Source organism: Xiphophorus couchianus, chromosome 3 (assembly GCF_001444195.1).
Source record: "Xiphophorus couchianus chromosome 3, X_couchianus-1.0, whole genome shotgun sequence".
Classification (NCBI taxonomy): Eukaryota; Metazoa; Chordata; class Actinopteri; order Cyprinodontiformes; family Poeciliidae; genus Xiphophorus; species Xiphophorus couchianus.
Genome location: NC_040230.1, coordinates 16,799,108 through 16,822,988, shown reverse-complemented (window position 1 = coordinate 16,822,988; position 23,881 = coordinate 16,799,108). Strand labels below are relative to the sequence as shown.

At 38.7% G+C, this 23,881-nt stretch overlaps 1 protein-coding gene across 2 annotated transcripts in view; it reads right to left on the bottom strand.

Moving 5' to 3' along the window:
• The window catches only part of znf804b (zinc finger protein 804B), a 55,932-nt gene extending 33,491 nt beyond the window's left edge, over window positions 1–22,441 (bottom strand). The window contains exons 1-3 of one of the 2 annotated variants that reach the window (XM_028013566.1): window positions 22,230–22,441; window positions 21,398–21,461; window positions 21,028–21,281 (exon numbers count right to left, since the gene is read on the bottom strand). In XM_028013566.1, coding sequence (XP_027869367.1) covers window positions 21,028–21,281; window positions 21,398–21,461; window positions 22,230–22,232 — 321 coding nt within the window. In that variant the 5' untranslated portion in view covers window positions 22,233–22,441. Of the gene's footprint in view, window positions 1–21,027; window positions 21,282–21,397; window positions 21,939–22,229 lie in introns of those variants that run through there. The other variant, XM_028013565.1, reaches the window with a different exon arrangement.
• Between the last annotated feature and the right edge of the window lie 1,440 nt (window positions 22,442–23,881).

Genomic DNA, 23,881 nt, shown 5'->3' with positions numbered 1-23,881 from the left:
GAGCTCTAAAAGTACTTGTCAGTTATGTGTCCTTCCATCTGAGTGCCTATCGAGCCGCTCTTCGTTCATGGTAAATGTCACCTCAAGTATTAAACGTTTTCTCTCCCAGCTGGCAGATAAAAGAGGTATATGGAGCATTCACTCTTGACATTTAAAGTACAGACACAATTGAAAACCATGCATACATACAGTAACAGGATTTGCAACATTGTTGAGTTACCTCATTCTCCCACCTGTCCAGAAAAGCAGCTCAAAGACAGCTTCAAAAAGTGATCACAGTGTAATCTGACAAGTTGCACTGAAAAAGACTGCAGTACTAGTTTGCAAACTTTTCAGGAAACATTAAGCTCTTCAAGTGCTACCTTAATGAGAGGCTGTAAGATGACTGATTTTAATTAATTTTATTTCCCAAATTTGCAAAAATGTTAATTGCTGCTTCATGTTTTGTTGAAGTGTGTTTCGCTGTGTTTTACTGGGGTTACTGGAGAACACAAAGGAACTCTGTATTGTGTGAAAGAAAACGGGTTGTTTCAAAAACATTTTTACATTAAAGTATTTCTTTACCCTGACACCCCTAATAAAATCTAATGTAGCCAACTGCCTTCTGCTAGGAAACATTAGTGGACATACAGCATCATGAAGTCCAAGGAACACAGTTGACAAATCAGTAATGATGTTGAGAACAACTTCAAACTTCACCAACTGCAAATATGCCAAGACTTGTTTGTTAAACTGTCTGGCTTTATTAGAAGAGCATTTATCAGAGACACAGACAAGAGATCCATGGAAAATCTGGAAGGGTTTCAGAGATCCACAGCTTAGATGATATCATTAGTTGGATGCACTACAAATTCAAACTTTATGGGTGAAAGACAAGAAAGTACGTTTATAAATGTCACAATCAACTGTATGGAAGAAGGCTCTCTAAACCGATCAGAAGGAAATAGAACATTTTAGTCTCATGCAAAAAGCCCATGTAGTTTAAAACTTCATGGAAATCAACCTGTAAACACTTTCCTCATAAAAAAACTGTATATTGGTGGAAATTGAATGTGGAACAAGGAAGCTGCAAACATTCAACAAAAAGACAATTTATTTAGCATTAGCTGTTAGGCAGCTACAGTGGGTATTGGAAGCAAGCAACTATTGACTGTAGTGAGAACGTCTTTAAGTGGCTTTGCTTATGCAGTTATGATTCCCGAACACAGCTATATTTAACACTGGATTTTCTGTGATTTAAATATACCCACTTTAATTTCTTCAGAAGGTAGTTCCCTTTGTTCAAGTCTAAAAACATCTGAATTTACATTTCTTTGTAAAGCTCTATTAAAATAATAATGCAGACTAAATATTAAACAAAATATTGATTGTTTCCTCCCCACATTTCCAAAGTTAGTTTCTAAAGCAGAACTAAAGTGAGCAAAGTAACTATGGGTACACAGCACAGTTTGAGCTTTATGAGATTAGAGTAAAAGGCAAGTTAAGCAGTAAAGGTAATCAGTTTGTGACAGCTACAGCTTTCAAGAGCAGACCTAATATAAACAAAGATTACACACAGTTCTGTTACACCTCATATAAGTCCCAGTAACTAGGAAACTAACAGACGAGGGGCGAGGACGGATGAGAGCGAGCGATGGGTTGCTGATGCCGCTGAATTGAGGAATGATTGCACCCTTTCAAGCTTTTATGATTGCAGATTCTTTTGAAGCCTTCGGGTGCGTTGCGGGTGAGCATTTGTGCCTGTGTGCTTGTTCTCTTTGTGTGGTTCATTTGTACTATATCAGGGGGATAACACAAGTGTGTCCAATAAAGGTGAGTGATCTTGTTCCAGGCAGATTACACAAGTGCATGGATGACTAATAACACCTCTGAAGAGGAAATTAACTGTTTGCAGTCACACATACGCAGACTCTGAATTTTGTCCAACTTCGTAGGGCCTTTTTTTTTTTTTGCTTTCCTGCTGTTCTGCTACTCTGTGGTGGATAGGATCTTGCAAATTTTCTCAGATCTAAATCTTCCTCTGTTCCCTACCACCCTTTCTTTTCCTGGATCCTTTACCATCATTCTAACTTCTCGCCAACCGTCTGCATGGCAGCATTAGTATGTATGGCTGTGTAGCTCAGGGTTTAGAGGTTTATATCTCCTAATAGACAGAGATTTGTCCTGTCGCACTAACAGCCACATATAGCTTACAGCTCGACACAGGGGAGGACTGACTCTTTCCAGTCTGTGGGAGAAGAAGAGGCCATGAACATTTGTGTTTCTTTCTTATCTCCAAGGAGAAAGCTTCCTTCTCCATTTAGACCAAATGCATTTGATGTTCTCCTTACCCACTTTTGCTGCTCTCTTTTACTCCTCTCTTGCTGTCTCACGTTTAATAAGATTGGATTAAGGTTGAAGAAACAGGGTAAGGAGATGAGGAAGGGATGAGAGCCTATTAAGCATGTGAGAGGTGCGATGACATTAGGCTGCACAAGCAGAGATTGAGGAAGAGGCGTGTGTGCGACCAGATGTGCAGGTGTGCAACGGCGTGCGTGTGCAGCACATCTCCTGTATTTATCCCCATGGAAAGAAGGTAAGAATAGGGAGGAAGTGAGGCGTTTAGCGGTGGAGCGCTTTAATCAAGGGGCGAGCAATCCTGCATGACCCACTCTGTCATCCATTATTGATGCCTGCCTCAGCCTGGGCTGATGAATCATTAAGCCACTCATCAGGCCTGGGAATTCTGCCTCCTCCTCCTTTCTCGGCCGGTGACACTCATTTACATAAATCACACGCTGCTGTTTTTCACATGCCACTGCATAAACGCAAACACTCACCCACATTCAGCTATGCATGCAAAGCTCATAGATTTTTCTTTCATCATTCTGTAAAAGGAGTAGCTTCCACTTTTTCAAAAACACACACACTGGCTGTTCTGCCTCGAAGTTAATATGATACCTCTGAAAACTCATTGAAAGTGTTCATAGAGCCAAAATATTCAGCAACTAGTTCCAGACAAAAAGAGCCACATACTGAAAATACCTTGTTCCTACTTTAGTCTGGATGTAGGTTTAGGAGAGGTTTAGTCTTCTAGGACACAAAGAAGACTGGTCTACTATCTGATATAAAACCTTTGTTGAGTAAAGATTTACAACAATATAAACCAAAACTAGTCAGGTTTTAAAACCAGCTGGATCATATGAGGCAAAAGTACCAACTCTTCTTAATACAAGTTAATAACAATTTCTTTATATTCTGTATAATCAAAAGCATTAGCAATGTGTTCAGAAAAGGGCACTGCATCCCTCTGTGTGTGTGAAAGATTTATGGACATACAAGTCAGATTTTTTTTGTGGTTTTCTCTAAGTCTTAAAGGCAAGGCGGCCATATAAAATTTTGAGGTCAGGTTCCAACATTTTCCACTTTTCCCCTTCATTATTTACAATCTTCTAATTAAGAACAAATTTCACTTCATATTTTAACCAATCAAATTATGCCAGTAGATTTGAAACATTTTTTTTCCTCTTTCAAAATTTTGTTTTACTGCTATTTTAATATCTGTCCCACTATTGATATCTGTACAGTAGTGGAAAGCTACCAAGGGTGTTTTTGTTATAAAAAGAAGCCATGTTCACTAATTTCACTAAATCTTTAATGTTTTTGCAAAGAAGAATAGACAGACATTAATGTTTTTCTTTCACATTTATAGCTTTCAGATGCTATAGTTATACTGAAAAACCTACAGTGTAACTCTGATGAATGTTCTAAAAAGTATTGACTGAGGGGAGCTGAATGTAAAGATAGTGGTTATATGACAACAAATTGCATAAAAACTAAAGAAGGGTTTTTGGCACTTTTACATGAAAAGAACTTAGCTGCCACAACATAATACATGAATGTCAAAATGCTACAATATGTTTTTCATGTTTCTCTTTAGTTTGGAGAAGTGTTGCATATGTAGAATTATATTATTTGTTAAACGGAAAGAGGCAGACAAAAGCAGAATCTTATAGACTTTGTGTTTGTACTCTATGCCTCTGGGTTTTGCGGAAGTGGAAAAGTAGGGAATCTCGGGTAAATTGATGAGTACCCATGCCATGCATATGCTTTTGCTCACAATCCACCCACACATTGCTCCTCATCTTTGTGCTATTTCTCTCCCTTTTTTCCCCCATCCCTCCTGCTGTTTCTATGTCTTCCCATTCTCTGTTATGACTAATCCTGTACCACGGGGTTAAGAATATACCTCACAGCAAGGGTAAGAAGGCCACCAAGCAGACTTGAGCAAAAAACGCAGAAATGCAATCACTGCAAACATACATACACAAACAGACAGCAGAGTCAGGCACCCTGCCCATATGAAAAGAGTTTGCCAAGGACTGGTGGTATAGTGGCTGGTAGCTGGAGGCTGCTTGCAGACCGCTGTGATCCTGCCATCCTGGCAGCATGCAGCCAGGACATTTCTGCACAGCGCTAACCTAAGCTGAGCTCTTGGCATCTTCAGTCTGCTAAACATAGGAGCGCTGCATCTCATGGTAATTGCAGCAGGTTGTTTTTACCATGGCGGGTAATATGAAGACTGGTGGAAGCAAACAGCATGAATTATTAGTGTGATCGCGGCTCTCGAGGCTGGTGGAGGTAAAAAATTTTATAATTTGATTTATTTCTACTGATGCATGACCAGCCCTTTACTATCAGAATGTCCTAGTAGGTCCTATCTGCTTTGATAAAAATGAGCGCATACTAGACCGAGTGTACATGGTAATACATGCAATATCATAATGCAACATATAATTCTGCTCTGCTTGTGCTATTTTTGTTTTCCCCTTCAGTTTTAAATTAAGTAAATAATACTGACTTAGATGCAAAGAGATTTGAAACCGTAACCGTTCTGTCATGCCCATTTAATTGCTGTGAATCCTTGAACCTCACTTTGACTTTCCCAGCACCTATTTTTACTCAGGGAAGTTGGTCAGGGGTCAGATGGGAATATGGAGCATCCCGAGTACAAGAATACAGCTGAACCAGCAGAAACATAAAAGCTTTACTTCATGATTCAGCAAAATCCCCTATAATAAATACATTTATAAATTCCAAAGAACCTCTTATTCAGGAGGATTTTATGTGTTTGTATAATAATTTAACTTCTTAACATGATCTCCTAAAACTCCTCCTAAATTAAAACTTAAAAGGTAATGTTATGATTTTTTTTAAATGACACATTATAAAGCTATTTTCAATTTATTAAAACACTACCTCATAATTTCTGGCATTGCCATGAATTTTGGTTCACCTTAATGTGGAAGAATGAAAAGCATTTTGTGGAACATCAAATCCTGTCATAAATGAAATATGTGTGTTGATGTCTCCCTGTGTTGTATAGTGGATGGGCATACAAATTAAATGTGTAAAATTTACAATGTTTTGCTCTGTCATTACTTTTGCTGTCATTACCAAGTGTGATCTGAAGAGAAACATTCTATGTTTATAATATCTATGAGTGACCCAAAGTCTCCAAATTCTTCATACAATAATTATCTCATTATTATTGTTTTAACCTATGTGGAGAGCGACACAGAGAGAAAGAATTAGCTAAATTGATAAGAAAGTAGATATTCCCTACATTAAGTATACCATGGTGACCAAATCTTCATCAGTGCAGACTGAGCGTCTATACAGCTTAACAGTACATTGCGTAAACGTTTATTTTGTTATTGATATTGACATTTGTGTTGGGGTTAAGTACATTTCACTACAGTGGAGCATAGGTGAATTTCAGCATTGCAGAGCAACTTAAACTGGAAATATGCAGCATTCAATGCTTTAGTAGTGGATATGAGAGTTCCACATTCAGTAAATAAGTAATTTCCATTTATTTGGACTGACTTAATGCTACCTATGTGAGAATTTTCCTGCATCCGGTAAAACCTGCTATAACGGCCTATTCTATCCAAGGCACAGCAATGCAAAACATAAAAGCCTTGATCTTATGTCAACGAACTCAGTCTCAGAGAAATAAAACTTGTTCATATGCATTAAAATTCCTTCACCGCTTTGATCTATAAATGCAGTGCCTGCTCAACTTCTCTCAGACACATTCATTTTTATAAATAATCCTCATGCACATCCAAAGTGGAAGAAAAATGTGACGTGAAGATTGAGCCGGGAAAGAAATCCAAGCTGCTTTATTCAGAAGAAGCCCCCTCGGCCTCTGATAGGCTGGGAGTATTTCCTGGGCTCCTGCTCTGCCAGAAGGCACTGTGAGTCATCTCTCCTCCGGAGAAGAGATAATTAATTTGTCTGAGCTGCTCTTAACCCCGGCCTGGGTGTCAGCAGTGGAGATACGTGGGCACTGGAAACACACAGGTGCAAATACGCGCAACGCACACACCTGGGCGTGCATGAAGGCACATCAAAATATGCAAGCTGTGGTTAATGGAGCTATAAATGTAATCTCCACAACCGTTACTATGTGAAGGCGTGAATCCAGATGGACCGAAAAGAGGAAGAAGAAGGAGCAGAATGGAGATGTGAAAATTGAGGTTATTGAAGAGCGGGAAAAAACTGACCGTCAAATAAAGCACACCCTGACTTCCCTTTCATTCCTTCAAGGACTTTTCTGCAATATTGCTACTTCAATATTAGTCTCCTCACCCACACCCAAACAGCCATACTGTACGCACACACACCCACACATTCACACGGATGATTCAAAGGCCTAAACAGCTGCACCTTTGACCTGCTAAAAAATGAATGGGCTTCAGAGATGAGATGAAAAGCAAAAGGGAGAGAGCAGTGAGAGAGGTGTCAGAAGAAAGAAGTGAGACCAAAGGTTTTGGCTAGAGAAATGGAAGTGGAAAATTATAGATCATAACTGCAAACGATAGTTTGATAGAAAAGCAACAAGAAAAAACATTTACACAGTTCAGAGTACAGGGACGAGTGGTTCCAAGAAAATAAAAGAACACAAAAGCTCTTCAGAATTGTTTATTACTTAATTTCAGTTGATTATGTAATTTCAAACATATTCTTGATACCATCAGAATTTTGGGACTATGATTTTCTTTTGAGCAAATCAGTTCATCTCTGCCTTAGTTTGTGTTCCAGATGGTTCATCGAGCATCCTGTAATTATCAAACACTCACTAATTGTGTGTGTTTATGTGCTAGTGTGTCTCCAGGTGATTATCTGATGCTGTGATCCCTAATGACCACACAGACAAACATCTGTCCTGAGGTGATGTGCAAAACAAGAGGTTGGCCATCTGCTGCGCCTGCCGCGAGCGTGCATGAGTAAGTCTTTTGTTAGCTCGTGTGTCACTCAACACAGATCTAACACTGGAATGCACACTTTGTAAAGTTTAGATTATTTGAAGAGGTTGACTGAAGCAGTCTTCTATAATCAGTACTGATGGTGGTTGGCATGCCCCCAGTCTGGAGGAAGAGGCGTTGCTGCAGGCTGAAAACTAAGCAATGTTCTGTCAAGGATATCAGCAGAAAAATAAAACGCATTCATCTAAAAATACATATATTTTTAATTTAAATTAAAATAAATTAATAAGTAGGTAAAGGTTGGTTTTATATGAAAAATCTCCCAGTACCTACTCGGGTTATTCTGGAATAACCCATAAATTTCAAGTAAATCACATTAAACCAAGAAGTGTATTTCTGATAGGAAATGAGGCAGGCATCTCTACAATGGTAGTAAAACATTATGAAAGCAGAACTGGTTGTGAATAAATTGTATTTTTGGTTTACCCTCTGAAGGACTAACAGGTTTGTCCAGGGAATGTATGAACTAGATAAAGGCTGGATGGAAATGCAGACAAAAAAATGATTACAGAACAGTAAATGTTTTCTTTGATTTGCATTATCAGTGTGCATCCTTATTCAACAAGGAACCAAAGCTGTTACATAAGAATTTTACAAATATCAATGTCAAAAGTCCGTATTTGACCTTCCATCAGTTACAGTGACTATACTTATGACTATATTTATGATTTGCTAAGGTGTTAGAGGCTTTTGAAGAGAGCCTAATGTATTTTTTCTCACCAGAAAGTCTCGTGTTTGGAGGCAGTTGAGAAGGACCAAAATGGCTTGAAGATGTTTTCAGGCGCATGGTGGGGATGCAGGATTTAAAGTTTGAAGCTTACAGAGACTAAAGGAAAATCAGCATGGCACCCAGGACCAGACCAACAGTAGAACCCAGCAGTGAGAGAAAGAACCAAGAAGCTGAAATAATGTGGAGATCTAATGAGTAACATGGACACCAGGTGAGTACAAGCAACAGACGGCAGAGCAGCAGGAAACTGTGTGAAGGATGAATGACTGATTACAGGAAGATTTGAATGGAAACACAGAGGATGTAATTAACCAAAGCTAAAGGCTGACATTGTGGAAATAAACCAAAACACACATACATAAGACAGAAGAAAAACGTAAGAAATTCAACAAAAAGAGCTAAAAAAATAACTAGATCTAAATGCAAACATGAGGGAGAGATCAAACAAAACTGTGAATCATGACAGAAAACATGGCTTTAAAACATGGAGTGATAATAATCTGAATGTAGATTTTAATTTTGGCACGTTTGAATTGCTTAAATGGATTATTTTCACCATTCCTGTCAATACCTGTGTAGCTTTTAGATTCCATGACTGCATTGGCCTGGTGCTGTCAGTAATCAACTGTCGCAAAGTTTATCCACAAAGTTTGATGTGTACTTCATGCAACTTCTAAAACTTTGAAGATGTTTGGACCTTTCATGATGAAATATTTAAATCAGCTGAGGCTGTCTTCATGTTTTCATGTCGAAAAATCCAGCCAACTCTCAGTCCTTCCAAACAAGTTTGCACGAAGAAACTCTGTGCCAATGCAAGTCAGTTTAACCCGCCATGAATATTTGTGGCCATTATGCAGCACCTTCCACTCTCATTGGACCACAGAGGTATGAAAATTCTCAAAACAGGTTGGGAAAAAGAAAATTATCTTTCAATAAAGCATCATAATGTCAAACAAAGAAAATTTCATAAATGTTTAATATAACCATCATTTGGGTACATTTGTTCAGGAGGGAAAACAAAGCAGAGGAAAAGAATTTAAATGACTTCTTGACATAAATTTATCTTGCCACCATGCACACTGAGGAGCAAAAGATAAATAATAAGCAAAGAAAATGAAAAAAACATCTTGTAAAGTCTAAGGTCACAAAGTCTCACTAAGGATCAGATGCTGTCTACATGGCAACTGGTTGCTATGGAGTTATTACATAATTAAGTTTCCCAGTCTTTCCTGCTTAACCATCACCAGCATAAACATGACATTTTCTGTACTCCACTGGGACTTTAACTGGATATTTTTGCTTTGCAGATGAGGCTGAGATTGAACTTTTTGGTAACAAACATTCAAGAGAGGTCTGGTGTGAACATTTGATAAATATGTGGAACAGCACCTTTTGATTGCTGCTAAGTATGGTGGAGGATCTGTGTTGTTGTGGGCCTGTTTTGCTTCCAAAGATCCTGAGAATCTTTTTAGAGTGCATGTCATCATACGCTCTTTTAGATAGAGTGTAACCCCGCCTACTTGCAGTTCAATGTTCTCTGACTCACCTATCCTCCATTTTTTAGTGGAAAGTGGCTCCAAATTATTTGAAGAAGCTACTTTTATTTTACTTGGCACTAATTGGTTGCGTCCCCTAAGAGCAGAAATAAGGAAGCTCGCACATGTTAGCTGAGTTGGTTTCCAATTAATGCATATTAAATTATGCTGGGAGTTTGAACTATAAAAATTGACAGCTATATATGTTATAAGCATTTTTAGAAAGGGTAAATTAGCCATAACGTTAGCGACCGTGAATATGTAATGTTTGCAGGATACCAGAGTAGCAACTACTGCAAGTTTTTTTCCCCAGAGTGATCAATAAAGCTGGCTATTAGAGTGCTTCCCTGGGAATATGCTGTGCACATGTAAAAATAAAACAGGTGACCATTATTTTTTATTCATAAAGCCACATTTCTCATTTGAATTGCATATTTACAGGCAAAAAATGCTTTGATTAGGCTTGCATCAATATTTTTAGATTATGTTCTTGAGTAAGAAGCTCCCTAGTAACGCAATGTACATTACAAGCTCAATCTGGAAAAGGATAAATTTAGAATTAAGGATATTCAGTTTGAACAGTGTGCACTGTAGAGTCTGCAGTGGGTAAGAAAGTCATACAAGAACTACTCTGTGCTTTGACAGATAATAACAAATGAAGTGGATGATCATAGCTAGATATAAACAGATGTATATCAGCCTAAATAGGTAACTTTTTTACTATAGCAGATTTCTCTGATACAAAACACATAGTGATGTAGAATAAAAATAATAAAATGCATCGAGATAACATCAAAGACATGAGACTGTAGAGAAGACATTAAGAAAATCAATTGTATAAAAGCTCTTCCATACTAAAAGTATATCTGATTAAAAAGGTATGCTTCTTCTTTGTTAAAAAAATAAAGACTGTGAGTGTTAAAAAGAGAGGGAAATTAATTCCACTGTTGGAGAAAGGCTCCTTTAGTACAAATTCCCCTGGGGTTTTAACTCTGGTCTGAGGAACTCCTTATCTTCTCTGTTTAGATGACCACAGACCCACAGAAATGTGAATTTATAACAAGTCAGAAAGATACTGGGGCACTTGATCTTGGAAGGTTAACAATAACACTTTAAAATGATTGCCAAAAATACACTGGTAACCTTGGAAAAAAATTAAGAGAGATATGTTTTAATTTCTCCAATTAGGGGTTCACCACAGATTGCCATCTGCTATGTGTTTACTATTTGCAAAGGGGGTATGACAGAGGTGGTTTGTCTGCTTGTGTTGCCGTGGTTAAAAATAATGTTCAATTAAAAGTTGAAAAGGTAATTTTTTAACATAATTAAAAGTCTTTTATAAATTAAGCTTTTTATAATGTGATTTTTTTATAATTATTAACATTTTTATGTTGTTAGAACAAGTTCTGACATGAATATTGCAACAATGACTAAAATATCTTCGACTATGCTACAATTTATGAACATTTCAAAAAATTTAATAATCAGAGTACCTTTATATGAAGATCTTCCCAACTACGCTCATCTCCTGATACCCGATGCAAATTATTTGGGAGGGCCAAACAGAGTAAATATGAATCACAACATAAGTTTGACAACATTCTCAACAAAGCACTTTTAGCAAATATGGGATTAATTTAAAGCTATGTCAAATTAAGACTTTGGGCCTGAACACAATCCACAAGAACAAGAGTTTTCTGATTTTGCTTTAAGTTGCAGGACAAACAACAGTGAATATACTTATCAAGACATGTTATACCTTAGAAGAACTGAAGTGCAACTTATTGCTGAATTTTTCAGAGAAGCCCTGGAAAATAGAAGGGAGCCAGCGGGGTCAGATGTCCAGGGCCCACAGGAGAGGGTGGGACTAAGAACTGGACTCTCCAACCAACAAATTAGATCAAGATTACTTTATTGATTCCCAGAGGGATTTTTAAAATCGAAATAACAAAAACTATAGAAAAAGTACAAATAAGAGTTAAAAAAAGGAGAAAAAGGAATATAAAAGTAAGTACCAGAAAGTATCACATGTGCATTATAAAACAGATTGTACAATACAATCAGCCATATCTAATATCTCCCATCATTATGGGCAAGTTTTTTTTCCTCCAAATTAGGTCTGTTAGGGAATAAAAATGTAGCCTAATACTAATGCTACATAAACCTTTTTTATTGTTATTATCTTATGCATAATTGCCCTTGCAATTAGTAAGTATACCCTTGTGTGTGTCCCCAAGTTGTATCAGCTACACTGTGACTGACACAACATTTGACTATGTGTTCATAAAGCTGCTCCATAAAAAGCTTGGTGTGCTGCTGGAAAATATCCAGCCTAAATCTGTCGCTCCATTCTGGATCAGGCAGCCCTCCATCACTTTGATATAAGTAAACGGTACCAGGTCTGTTACTAGAGGAACACAACTCAAGCCGCAGGTGCAGCCAGTCTTCAGTTTGTTCTCCAATCCAGTTTCACCTGCAGACAGACCTCCCTCAACTCTGACCTCTGCTGATGAATCCAGCAGTTTTCTTTCAGTTGTAATTTTTTGTTATAATTAGACCAGATTTGGCAGGAAAAGTTTGGAGGTTGTTGAATGTTAATGGCTACGCTGTTTTGTAATTTTCTGTAGATTGACGTTTCTAGGTGCGACGTTTCTAGGTGCGTCCTCCCCTCTGCAGACAGGAGTTGTGGCTGGACATGAATTAAACTAAGATCCTCCTGTAGAGCCTAAACTAATATGTCGCATCTGTAGAAACAATGTTGAATGTATTAATGAACACTGTTTATAGTTCATGCAAGCATGATATAAATGCTGACTTTTTATGAATAAGGGGAAGACTAGTCATTTCTCTTTTGTCTCTAAAAGAGAAACAAGCTCAGACTGATTTGCTAAGAACAGTACAAAACAGGGAAATTATTCTTTTCCCTTTTACCACATCTATACGCTTAGACAGGATTATAGAGGTGAGCAAAGTTTTACAAAAATAAAAAAAACATGGACTTATCAGTAAACCTTATACAGAATCAGCCACCATCTTTATAACAATCTACATTCAAAAATACAACTATATATGGATGATGTTTAAGATGTTTGTACACCTAGCATCTGCCTCAGGGCATGCTGTGTTGTTGCTGAGAGACTTGCAGGTTACATCACCTCAAACAGCAACTTTTTTCAAAAGTTATATAACGAAGCACAAACAAACGGTTAGAAAACTTTGTAACCAGAGTGAAAATATACTAAAATAGAAAGCAAAACAAAAAAAGCTGACAAGAAGTAAGCAAAGGAAAAACAACTGGAGCAACAGATCACAGACAGCACCTCTCCTATGGGGAACCAGTTCACTTGTCAAGCAGAGGTTATTATGCTATGAGGCACTAATTAATTCATTAGTTAAATGAAATGCCAATAAAAGCTTGAGAGGGTTTTAATACTGATGCCAACTGTCTATTTACCCTCCTTTCTCTCCTCCCTCTCATCATCCCCTCTCACCCATCTGTCCAAATTATCCACCTTTCTCCCCAACACCCACTTGCTTACATGTCATCTCCAAGGCGCTGAGTGTGTGCGGTGATGGAGGACATTAGCCGTGATCAGCAGGAGCACTTTGCAGCGGTCAGCAGGAACGGCGCAGTCATACAGGACTTTAGCATTCAGTAGCACTTACCTGTGCTCTCTCAATCTGTTCCTCCTGGGCCTTTTGGCCAAGTTGGTGAGCAGGTGAGTGCATTGCCATTAGCCTTTATAAATGTGAACATTACAGGTGTTGACTGTGAAACAGTAACTACTCATTATTTAGCAGCTGTCTCTGGGCTTTTATGGTAAAAATCTTCTACCTTTTAAGTCAAGACTTTTTCACTTTGTTGCTAACAGGACAAAGACTTAATGAATGTCCAGATTTTCTGCTGAGAGCTTTTTGATACTGATCCTCAATCACTCATAATTATGACTTTAATTAAAAGTGGCAATTAGATGCTCAGACTGCCCTGCCAAATGACCCTCTAGTTGGCTCTGCTTGTTTCTGCTCCTTCATAAGTTGCTTGATATTTGTAGCTTGCAATATGACTCACTCTGAACATTGTAGTCTCTTTTACTGCTGAATAGTTTTTTCAAGGTAATTGTTTAGGGCATATGTTCAAATGAAGCCTTATTTACATAAACATTGCTTAGCTCCCTCTGGAGCCAATAAGAACACAACAGTGAAATGCAAAGGGAGAGACACACACAAACACACACGCACACAAGCCCATTTCTACTCGCTCTGACACTGTATGACATTATGAATTGAAATCCTCCTCTTCAAGCAGCTGTAGTAAAAAGTACATCAAACAGGTCTGGGGTGGCAGGGTGGACACAAGGCATGCTAATAGGAAGTCTGGTCTTCATTTGGCTAAAGAAATACCATGGTTTGTTAGGGTTTCGTATGCAGAAAAGCATCCATAAAACTATGTGGTTATTATTTGACCAGCCAGCTCTCAAAGAAAGACACCAATTCAGTCTTTTGACTACAAAATGCCTAGTGGGAGCACATAGTGTGTTTAAAATAAGAATACGACTGTAGCATGTAAAAACTGCGATCACTTTGTTTATGTCTGAGCTTATTTTTTAAATAAGTCATAGTCCAGATGGAAGTGTCACGCCAACCTAAACGTCCCATTTAGGTTTCTGGAGAAAACTTTAAACTACTTTAAGACACTTTGGTGATTACAAACAATTACTTCTGAAAGATTTGTTGATTCATAAATTATGTTAATCTCTAGCAAAAACATTATTTAAATGCCCTTCTATTGACATTGTTTTTGTTTACACCTAATTTAAAAATTAGACCTCAATGGCTAGATTTGATTACTGATTTCTGCCATTAAATGGAAACTATTTCAAAATAAAACTGTCTAATTACCCATGACCTTTGGCTACACTGGAAACAGACACATTTCCCCCCACCCCACTTTCTAAACTTAAATCTGAATTTTCCTGTTTTAGGTCAGTTAGCGAGATTATTTATTTGTCTCATGCCACAAAAATTGAAGAGAATTTTAAATATTTGTGCTTAGTATTTTGTAGTATTGCCTTTTTAAACATTTTAGAAGTATTGTTTTGGGCGTCCTTCCACAAGCTTTTTAATAGTTTGCTGGAATTTTGACCCATTCCACCTGACAGAACTATTTTATATGGGAATGACTTTAACTTTGACTTTGCTGCCCTGAAGACATATTGTAACTAATCTGGATACATGCCTGAAGCAGCAGGCAATGAAATCAGCAGCCTGAGCAGAAAACACGCATCTCCCTTTCCCCAACTACTATTTTTCCAGAGGGACTCCTGGGCATTCCCAAGCCAATCTTGAGTCGTAATCTTTAATAAATCCTTGATCTGCCCTAAGGCTCGTTTGTGTGGGACATGTCAGAAACACCTCTGCTTGGAGTTGCAGAGGTGTTATAGGGAAAACATCCCTATAAGATGTCCAAACCACTTTGATTGGGTTATATAAATACATCTCTTTTCTGAGCGCCTCCTTGAAGCAGCGAGATCTCAACTTGGAGAGCTTGGAAATCTTCACATCACAGACTTAGAGGCATTGATTCATCTTTAGGACAGAAAATTGTGCTTATCCTTGATGGCCCACTTCATCAAATCTAATCAGTAATAATATCTAAGGTCATGCAGGCAACACTGTTCAGAGTTGACGCTTTTACTGAGTGAAGAATACTCAAAGTTAAACCTTTTCTGCTGTCAGGTGTTTAAAAATGAAGTCAAAGAAAAACAGAAAGGTGATTGGGAAAAATCATCATGATAGTTGCATGCCTTTCAACTCTTCTAATACACACTGGAAGCATCTTACACTAGTTCACTGAAGTAGAACACATCTGTGGATTTTAGCCAGATGCATTTCTCCATTTATGCCACCAAAAGGCATAGCCTAATATAGGAAAAATAAAAAAAATGGTCATTATATTCAAATTAATTAAATATTCAGTGAATTGCTGGCTATTTAGATCTTTTAAACAAATTCAAAATAATAGCTTAGAATTTCATTCCTCTTCAATATTTCTCATCAGAATAGCCAATCTCATGACAAATTGATCAGCAGGCAATATTTTAGTTTGTCACTGACCTGTCAAGCAGAGGATGTAATTCTCTATATATGAAACCATAGCAAAATGCAAACATAGAAGCAAAACTACAACAGAAGAGCAGCAGAAGAGCTACTATGGCAGAGAGAATGTAGTGGCAATTATTTCATTATATTCAGAAGTTTCAACAATAATCCTGAATAGAACAGATTCGAAGGTGGTCACTAGGTCCAATATCATCCGCTGACTAGACTCTCACAGTATGCATTTTTTCACAGAAAATGATATACAAATATTTTTTTATGTCACATGCTGCCAGTGTGCGTTGCACTTCAAGAGCTAATTAGAACAAAACTATTTTACACACGTGGAGACGTGTGTGATTTTTTTTCTCCCCTCACTGTGATGGAGTGAGAGAGAGCGAGACTTTTAGTGAATAACAGGAAGAATGCATTACCAAAAAAAATTTGTTATGTTTTACTTTTTTTTTTTTTTTTTTTAGCTTTTAATCTGTTATGAAACATAGTGCACCTTTGTCCATTTTGGTGGCCAAGACCTTCTGTGCTGCATTAGCATCGCAATTCTTGATGTAAATATGACTGGTGACTTATGACAACGAAACATTGAATGTTAGGGTTCAACTGACAACAGCATATCATCTGTGAAGAAACAATTGACTTCCCTTAGCTGAATGCTTAGTTTCCATCAACACAGACTTGAACTGAATGTGACGATTATGTGTGACAATTACAGAGAGCTTTGACGTATGAAGAAATGTTCAATATTCTAAATCATGTACTGTTGGTAATTCTTCCCATTTTTAGAGAGAAAAAGTGGGCTTTGTCTAGGAAGAAAGGGTCCAAAGAGAGAATAGTGACAGAAAATGGCTGGCTGCGTATCAGGTTGGATCTGTCTGAAATTAGCAATCCATTGGATGTGAAACAATTCCCTTTTCCAACACCTTATTCTCTACTATCTCCTCCTGTCGTCCATTAATGCTGACGCCAAGAACAAAAAAAATCCTTTAAAGTGTTAATGAGAGTTTGAAGAATGACTCACTAGTGATGATTAGGTGATAATATACATACAGAATCCAAAATTTAGACACGTCGCACAAACCTATAATAATTACTAATTAGTGGTGATAAAGCAGTCATGAGCAAAAGAAAAAAAAACTTGCCCTTGACACAAAAGAGCACACTCCAGGGAGGCTAACTAAATGATATAACAGAGCATTTTTAACATGCACAAGAGAATATGTCCTGGAGTTGGAAAATGGCTGCTGTTTAGCACTTATTAGTGTCCAGTATTCTTTTTTCATTCTGCAATGTCTTATCAAAGAGAAAACACAAGAAATTATCCTTGACAAATCCCAGCTGTGAGATGTTTCGTACTTCAACAAATCAGAGAGCAACTGTCTGTTGTAGCATTTCCCAGAATTGGAACCACAGCAGCAAAAAGACGCTACTCAGCACGTTTAACCACCTTGAAAAGATGCATTAAAATCACTCCTCCTCACTTCACCTAAAACAAGGGGTCACTTTACGACTGCTCGACCACAGGCACAGACTGTTCATCATGTTGACAGGTTCATATATCGCACCTTGTCTACACTAATACAGATAAATCTGAAAGCATCTTTTTTTCTTCTACTTTTGACCTTCCATACCTACCCAGCCAGCATTTTACAAATAGAAAAACTTCCCATATTTACATTTTGCTTCATTAGCTCTGACAGGTCTTTTGATGTTCCTAAAACAAATAACACCTGAAAAACACAGAGTGGAGAGAGCAATTTGTATGAGACATGGCTTAAATTTGTATTTTCATCTAAAGGTCAAATTCAGTTGAGCCTGCAATACCCTTGCAGGATGTCAGCATTTTTGTCGAGCAAAGCAAAGCAAGGTCAGCCCTTGAACAGAGAATCTTTAGATCCATAGCTCCTTTAAGAATCACGTCAATGGTTTTGCTTGATCGCCACTTTTACGTTTTGTTTTTTTTAATATCAGTCTATCAATTTACACTCTTCACAATGAAAATATTTTGCATATCCATCCATCCATCCATTTTCTGTTCACCCTTGTCCCTAATGGGGTCGGGAGGGTTGCTGGTGCCCATCTCCAGCTACGTTCCAGGCGAGAGGCGGGGTACACCCTGGACAGGTCGCCAGTCTGTCGCAGGGCAACACAGAGACATACAGGACAAACAACCATGCACACACACACACACTCACACCTAGGGAGAATTTTAGAGAAACCAATTGACCTGACAGTCATGTTTTTGGACTATGGGAGGAAGCCGGAGTACCCGGAGAGAACCCACGCATGCACAGGGAGAACATGCAAACTCCATGCAGAAAGACCCCGGCCGGGAATCGAACCCAGGACCTTCTTGCTGCAAGGCAACAGTGCTACCAACTGCGCCACTGTGCAGCCTATATTTTGCATACTTGAGTTAAAAACAATCAAAGGTTGCCAATATGAAATCTCCTTTTGCCAGCCTTTGCTAAGATTTCGTTTTCTTAACTAATTTTTGGGACATTTTTAAAATTTGTTCTTGAAAAGTCAAAGATATGGAATAACTATCATTGCTCTTTGAATAACTACAGCCATGGTGGGTACAATTTGGTTTTTAAATTGTGTATAAAAAGCAGTAAAGATATTTCTCTGGGTTAGCTGAGAGAGCTTCCTGTAAGTTTTGCATATGTTGTCATGTTAGAACTATCAACCTTAATTTATTTCAGTAGCTTAATGTAATAAATTAAGCTACTGAAAGCAAGAGCAGGAAATCTAGTCAGCAATCATGGGGAAATGGATGAAGCTAAATACTGGGCAAACATTGAGGAAGGCCTTAAGGCTTAACACAAACAAACTTTCATCTTCCAGTAGGAAAACAGCTCTAAACATACAGTACAGTCAAAGCAACTTTTAGAATGGCTTCATCAAAGAGCTATTTTTTTGTTAGAATGGTCTAGTCAAAGAACCTGTGGCAAAACTTGATATCTGATGTTTACAACCCTTTCCAACAAACATGGCCGAATTTTAGCACCATAATCCCCTTGAAAGAGGAAGGCTTTGTTAACAGATTGATGTAAATAAAATATTTAATGTCTACTCTATACAGTGTTGGACATAATGGTATAGTGACACTTTCAGAAATTAATGTAATAGGCCTTGTAAATGTAAACCTTCCTGTTTTGCTGCAACTGAGCACAGATTCGACAAAAACTGGCACATTTTAAGGGAATCCTCATCTCAGAGATGCACAGAGAAGCTTCAAACAACTTTCCATAAACTTGGGAATTAGCAACTGTTTGAAAACTTTGCATCCACCTCTAAATTTAGATGTGCCACTGAGCCATAAGTGTTTAGAAATTTGACTTTCTCTGATAAATTAGGCAGAGAGGAGACACTGTTGCAGGAGCAGCCAAAAAAAAAAAGCTTTTGATGTTTTTCAGTAGATGAAGGAGCCCTGAGACAGGTGATAGGAATGATGAAATTCAAACACGGGCCCTAATTTGCAGGAAGTGAGATATGCACTGTGCAGTGTGCATCTAAAGACTTGATATGCACCGATGGTCTAACTAGATATCGTTTTCTCTCTTTACCCATGTGTGTGTTTGAAAAAGTGTGTTAAAGTTTGCCAGGATGGTTGTGAATGTGACTTATTGGCGTGTCTCTCCGCCAGTCTGACTGCGTCTGCACCGCTCGCTCATTCCCATCACACAGTCAATGCGGGCAGAACATGACAGACTGGTAATAACTCGTGTTCATGCACATACTTGTGCACACACACCCCTACACACATACCAGCTGCTTCTTTCCTCCTTTCTCATCAAACTTGTCATCAGCTGTGCCAGTTTTTTCTCATCTCACATTAAGAGCTCATGAATAATATGTGATCACCTAGGACCCTCCGAGAAGCTCCTGGATCTACTTATGACGTACCCAGATATATTCACACAACTCACCTAAATAAACGCGGTTCAAAATATCTTGCTATTTTTTGGGTGTTTTTCCTTTTTTTGGACTTTACTCCTCCAGATTTACACCACAGACCACAGATGTGGACGCTGGACACAGTCAAGTTTGGTGGCTAATATTCCCCGTTGACACAAAAAGAGTTTCTTTCTTGCACACACTCGACAAACAATACAGACCAAAACAATAGACTAGAGGTAATTAGGCCTATTTTTGTCTCATTTCCTCCTCACAGAAGTAATGTGACTTGACTCATTTAATTCCCAAAGGAGAGGAAAAGGACTGTAGTGGACAATGGCTTCATGCTTGACTACACAATTTTTCCTCTTTTTGAAATAAAAATATTCTGGTCTTCTGTCTTCCACACAAAGGGAGGGGGAAGGGAAAAACGCTATTTTAATGCTCAGGAAAAGAAATTATCACCGTGCACAAAAAAAATTCTCATCTACCCTGCAGCTGTATTAGAGTGTTACTGGGTCTGATGAGCTTTTTATTCTTATTTTTATCTCTCCTACCTTCAGGTAACTTAAAGAGTTTCTTGTGAGGACACCCTTGTGGGGTTCCTACGGCTTTTTTTTTTTTTTTTACATCCAAATTACATACTTTTTTCTCATCTTTTTTTTTCTTTTTTAGCAATCTTTGAAGAATGAAGTCTATTTTTTACAGCAGTCTCTGTAATTATTATTGTTCATATTTAAGAACAATATGACTGACAAAAAGTAACTTGAACTGACATAATAAATTTGATGTAACTTGTAGAATAACTAGGTAAGAATAAGTTACGCTAATGGTTTTCAATCCATAATTTCTGTGCTACAATGCCTAGGCTATGTAACTTCAGTGCTTTCTCATAGTATACCTTAAAAAAGGTTACTGGGTTTCAGCCAACTATCAAAATCCAACTATTCAGGCAAAACTTGGATAAACAGTTTTGTTTATGACAAAGAAACTTTGGGTTGAATTTCATAATAATAATAAAACAAAAGTGCAAAGTTAATATGTAACTAAATTTAATTGATTTAATTTAATTTACTATGGTCTGGACATATTTTACATTGAGGCTTCAGTTTTTGGGGCTATTATTTATTAGTTATTGCCATTCAGAAAACTCTGAAATACAGGACCTTTAGATATACGGGACAGGGCACAAAGTCAGAAATACAATTACCTTCCCATTGTTTTTTTTCCCTCAATGCATACTAGAAACCCGACTTTTGCTAATTTCGTCCTTACCATGAAACTTGCAGCTTTCAGCCCTCCAGTTTAAAAAAAGACAGAAGATGGCCTCACTTACTTACTTTAGAGTACTTTACATGCCCAAGTAGTGAAAAAAGTTTCTCCACAAACAAGACAATAAAACATGCACATTTTTCCTTCACTCAGCATGCTCTCCTACCGGTGAGTCGCTGCTTCCAGTTGGACAGAGTGGTCCTCTGAAGACACCCTTGACTCGCCGAAAGTGTCCATTGCTCAGGTGAGTGGAGCTGATAACCAGGTAGTAACACGCACTACACGCCATCCCGGAGGGATCTCGAGGCTTGGGGCCCATTAAACGAGTGGCAGTTGGTTCCCCCTCCACCGGTCTGACAGGCGGACGATGCCCGGTCCTGCCCGGGGGTGCTGCAGGTGTGAACGTCTCACTCCAGTGTTCTGATGAGAAGTGAAAAACGTGGGGCATGATAGCGTTCTGTGGGATAGCTGCCTCTACTCCTTGAAGAAGAGGGGCATAAACAGAATAGATCAAAAACTAGGATGTCTTTACTTACCAAACTCTTCTGTCTGCGTTTGGCATACTGTCCGTCGGTCAGGCTGGAATAAATGGGTGAGCGCCTGTGGAGCGCCAGAGGAAAGAGATGGATTCATCTAGGCACACATACACACACACACACTCTCTCCTCTTCAACCCTCCTCTCGCCTTCTCATGCCCACTCCGCTGTCCAGTCCAGTAAAGTGTAGCCTATAGCTGCGGTAGCTCGCAAATCGGACTTCTCAGTGAGGAGAGAAAACAAGGGAAGCAGAGACTCTCCGCAGGTGCGCATTCTGAAATTCCACGCACATCGAAAAGCGAAGAACGCTGGAAAAAAAAAAAAATCTCATAGCCTACTTGTCTAATTCCCCTCTGTATTGATTGGTTTCACAATCAGGTGTCTTGTGAACGAAAATCTGCGGTGCGCGGTGGGAGGGACGGTAAATCCATCCAGAGGAACAGCCTGCTAGTTATTATCGGGCTCCCGCGCAGGCAGGTTGAAGTGGTTCATTCTTTCTCCAAAACACACACGCACGCACACACACATACACACACACACACCCACACACACACACACACACACACACACCCATTCTCAGAATCTCTCTCTCTATTTCTCTCGCTCCCATTTCTCTCTCCAGTCAGTGTGTGTGTAGGTGTGTGTGTGTGTGTGCTGCTCTGGACCTGATTCCTTTCTGCTGTATAATATACAGCCCCAGTTGAAGCGTGGATCTGGGATAGAGGGGGATCACTCGGCTCCACGTTGTGCTTGAGTAACTCTCAAACATACCTCCTTGCACACGCCGATTTCTTCCACCAGTATATGTTTTCATTTCCCCCCCATTGCTTACCATTGCTCGCGCACAAAGAAACTTTTCTCGCCGACATCAGCTTAGTGTGTGGCATTCTCCTCCCCCACTTCAGTGTATCGGAGTTTGATGCCCTCAATCAAAGCAAACGCGTCACACTGTTGGGCTACATCCCCGGACTGAGGAGAGGGGGGAGGCAGGGTTCGCTTTGCTGCAGCCTTAGTGATGATAAAAGGGTCTTTTTTCCGAGCGGGTTGTGTCAAAGAGCAGCTCGGAACCAGCTGCAGCCGAGTCCGTCAGGCTGTCTCGGAGACGGAGATGCACGGCGCTGTTCAACCCAACGTGGTTCTGAAACCGTTCTGCGTGTCACACCCTGCAATTTCAGCCCAGGACTGAAGTTCATTTTGTGCTCACTCTAACGGACAGCTCCGTGTTCCAGCAGTAAAGTCGGTAAAAAAGTCCACCGCTTCCCCCTCACCCCTCTTCCCTTTTTGCTTTTCACTAACAGGCTGAGGCTGTAACCACCCTGGTATAACCATTTCATTATTTTTTTTTTCTCATTTTGCCCCGATACACAAACATGAAGTTCAGTGAAAACAGTGGTTGTCTCATGTTTGTTTTTACAAAAGCTGATATTGTGTTAGTAATATATACCCAATATGGTTCACCCACACACCTTTGGAAGTTCCATATTTAGTAAACAGAATCCACTTACTGTCATTTATTTTCACTATAGATAAATCTGCTCTAATAACATTAGTTAGGAAACACTATCAATAATACCAGGGAACAAATCAGACAAGTCACAGATAAAGTTGCAGAGAGATTTCAAGCAGAGTCAGGATATAAAACAACATTCTTTGAGCATTTCACAGAATCCATCATCTGAAAACAGAAAGAAGATGGAGCAACTACAAAGTTAAGGGATCTGTGGAGGATCTGCAGAGATCCACAGCTCAGGTGGGAAAAACTGATGGGACTGTTGTTATTTATGAACTCCAAACATTTGTTGCTTTTTAAGAGGAGACAAATTTCCTTTCTTGACACCTATAACAATTCTAGTTTATTTGCCAGTGGGGAACCCAGCAAACACGTGGAAGAAAGTGCTCTGGTTGGGTGAAAAAATAAATAGAACTGTTTGATCTAGAAAACCAACACTTTGGCTTACCCTGAACAAAGCTGTTCTCATGGTTAAATATGGTGATTAGTTCATAATGATGGGGTAATGCTTTTCTTGAACAGAATGACAAATCATTTTAGATTTGTATCTGTAAAGAAAACTGAAAGCCAAGTCTTTCTTTTGCTTTATTATTATGCCCTGCTTAGTGTTGGTCTGGCATATAAAGTTCCAATAAAATACATTGAAATTTCTGTTCCTAACATAACAAAATATGAAAAATATCAAGTCCTGTGGATACTTTTGCAAGTTACTGTGTATTTCTGGTTAGCATCACTTGTAATTTATTATCAGATTCAGGAGTTATTTAAGGTTGAGGCACTTGTCACTTGCTGGGAAGATGGAATACATCTTAACAAAAATGTCAGGCTACTCATCCTCCAACTTTCAACAGATTTAGCACAGCTATCAATTCAGCCTGAGAGTTTGTGAAAATGGGCCACCCGGATGCAGAGTAAAAACAGAAAAGTTCTGGCGTTCTTCTGCACCAAAACTGAACTTTCATAATTATTATTTT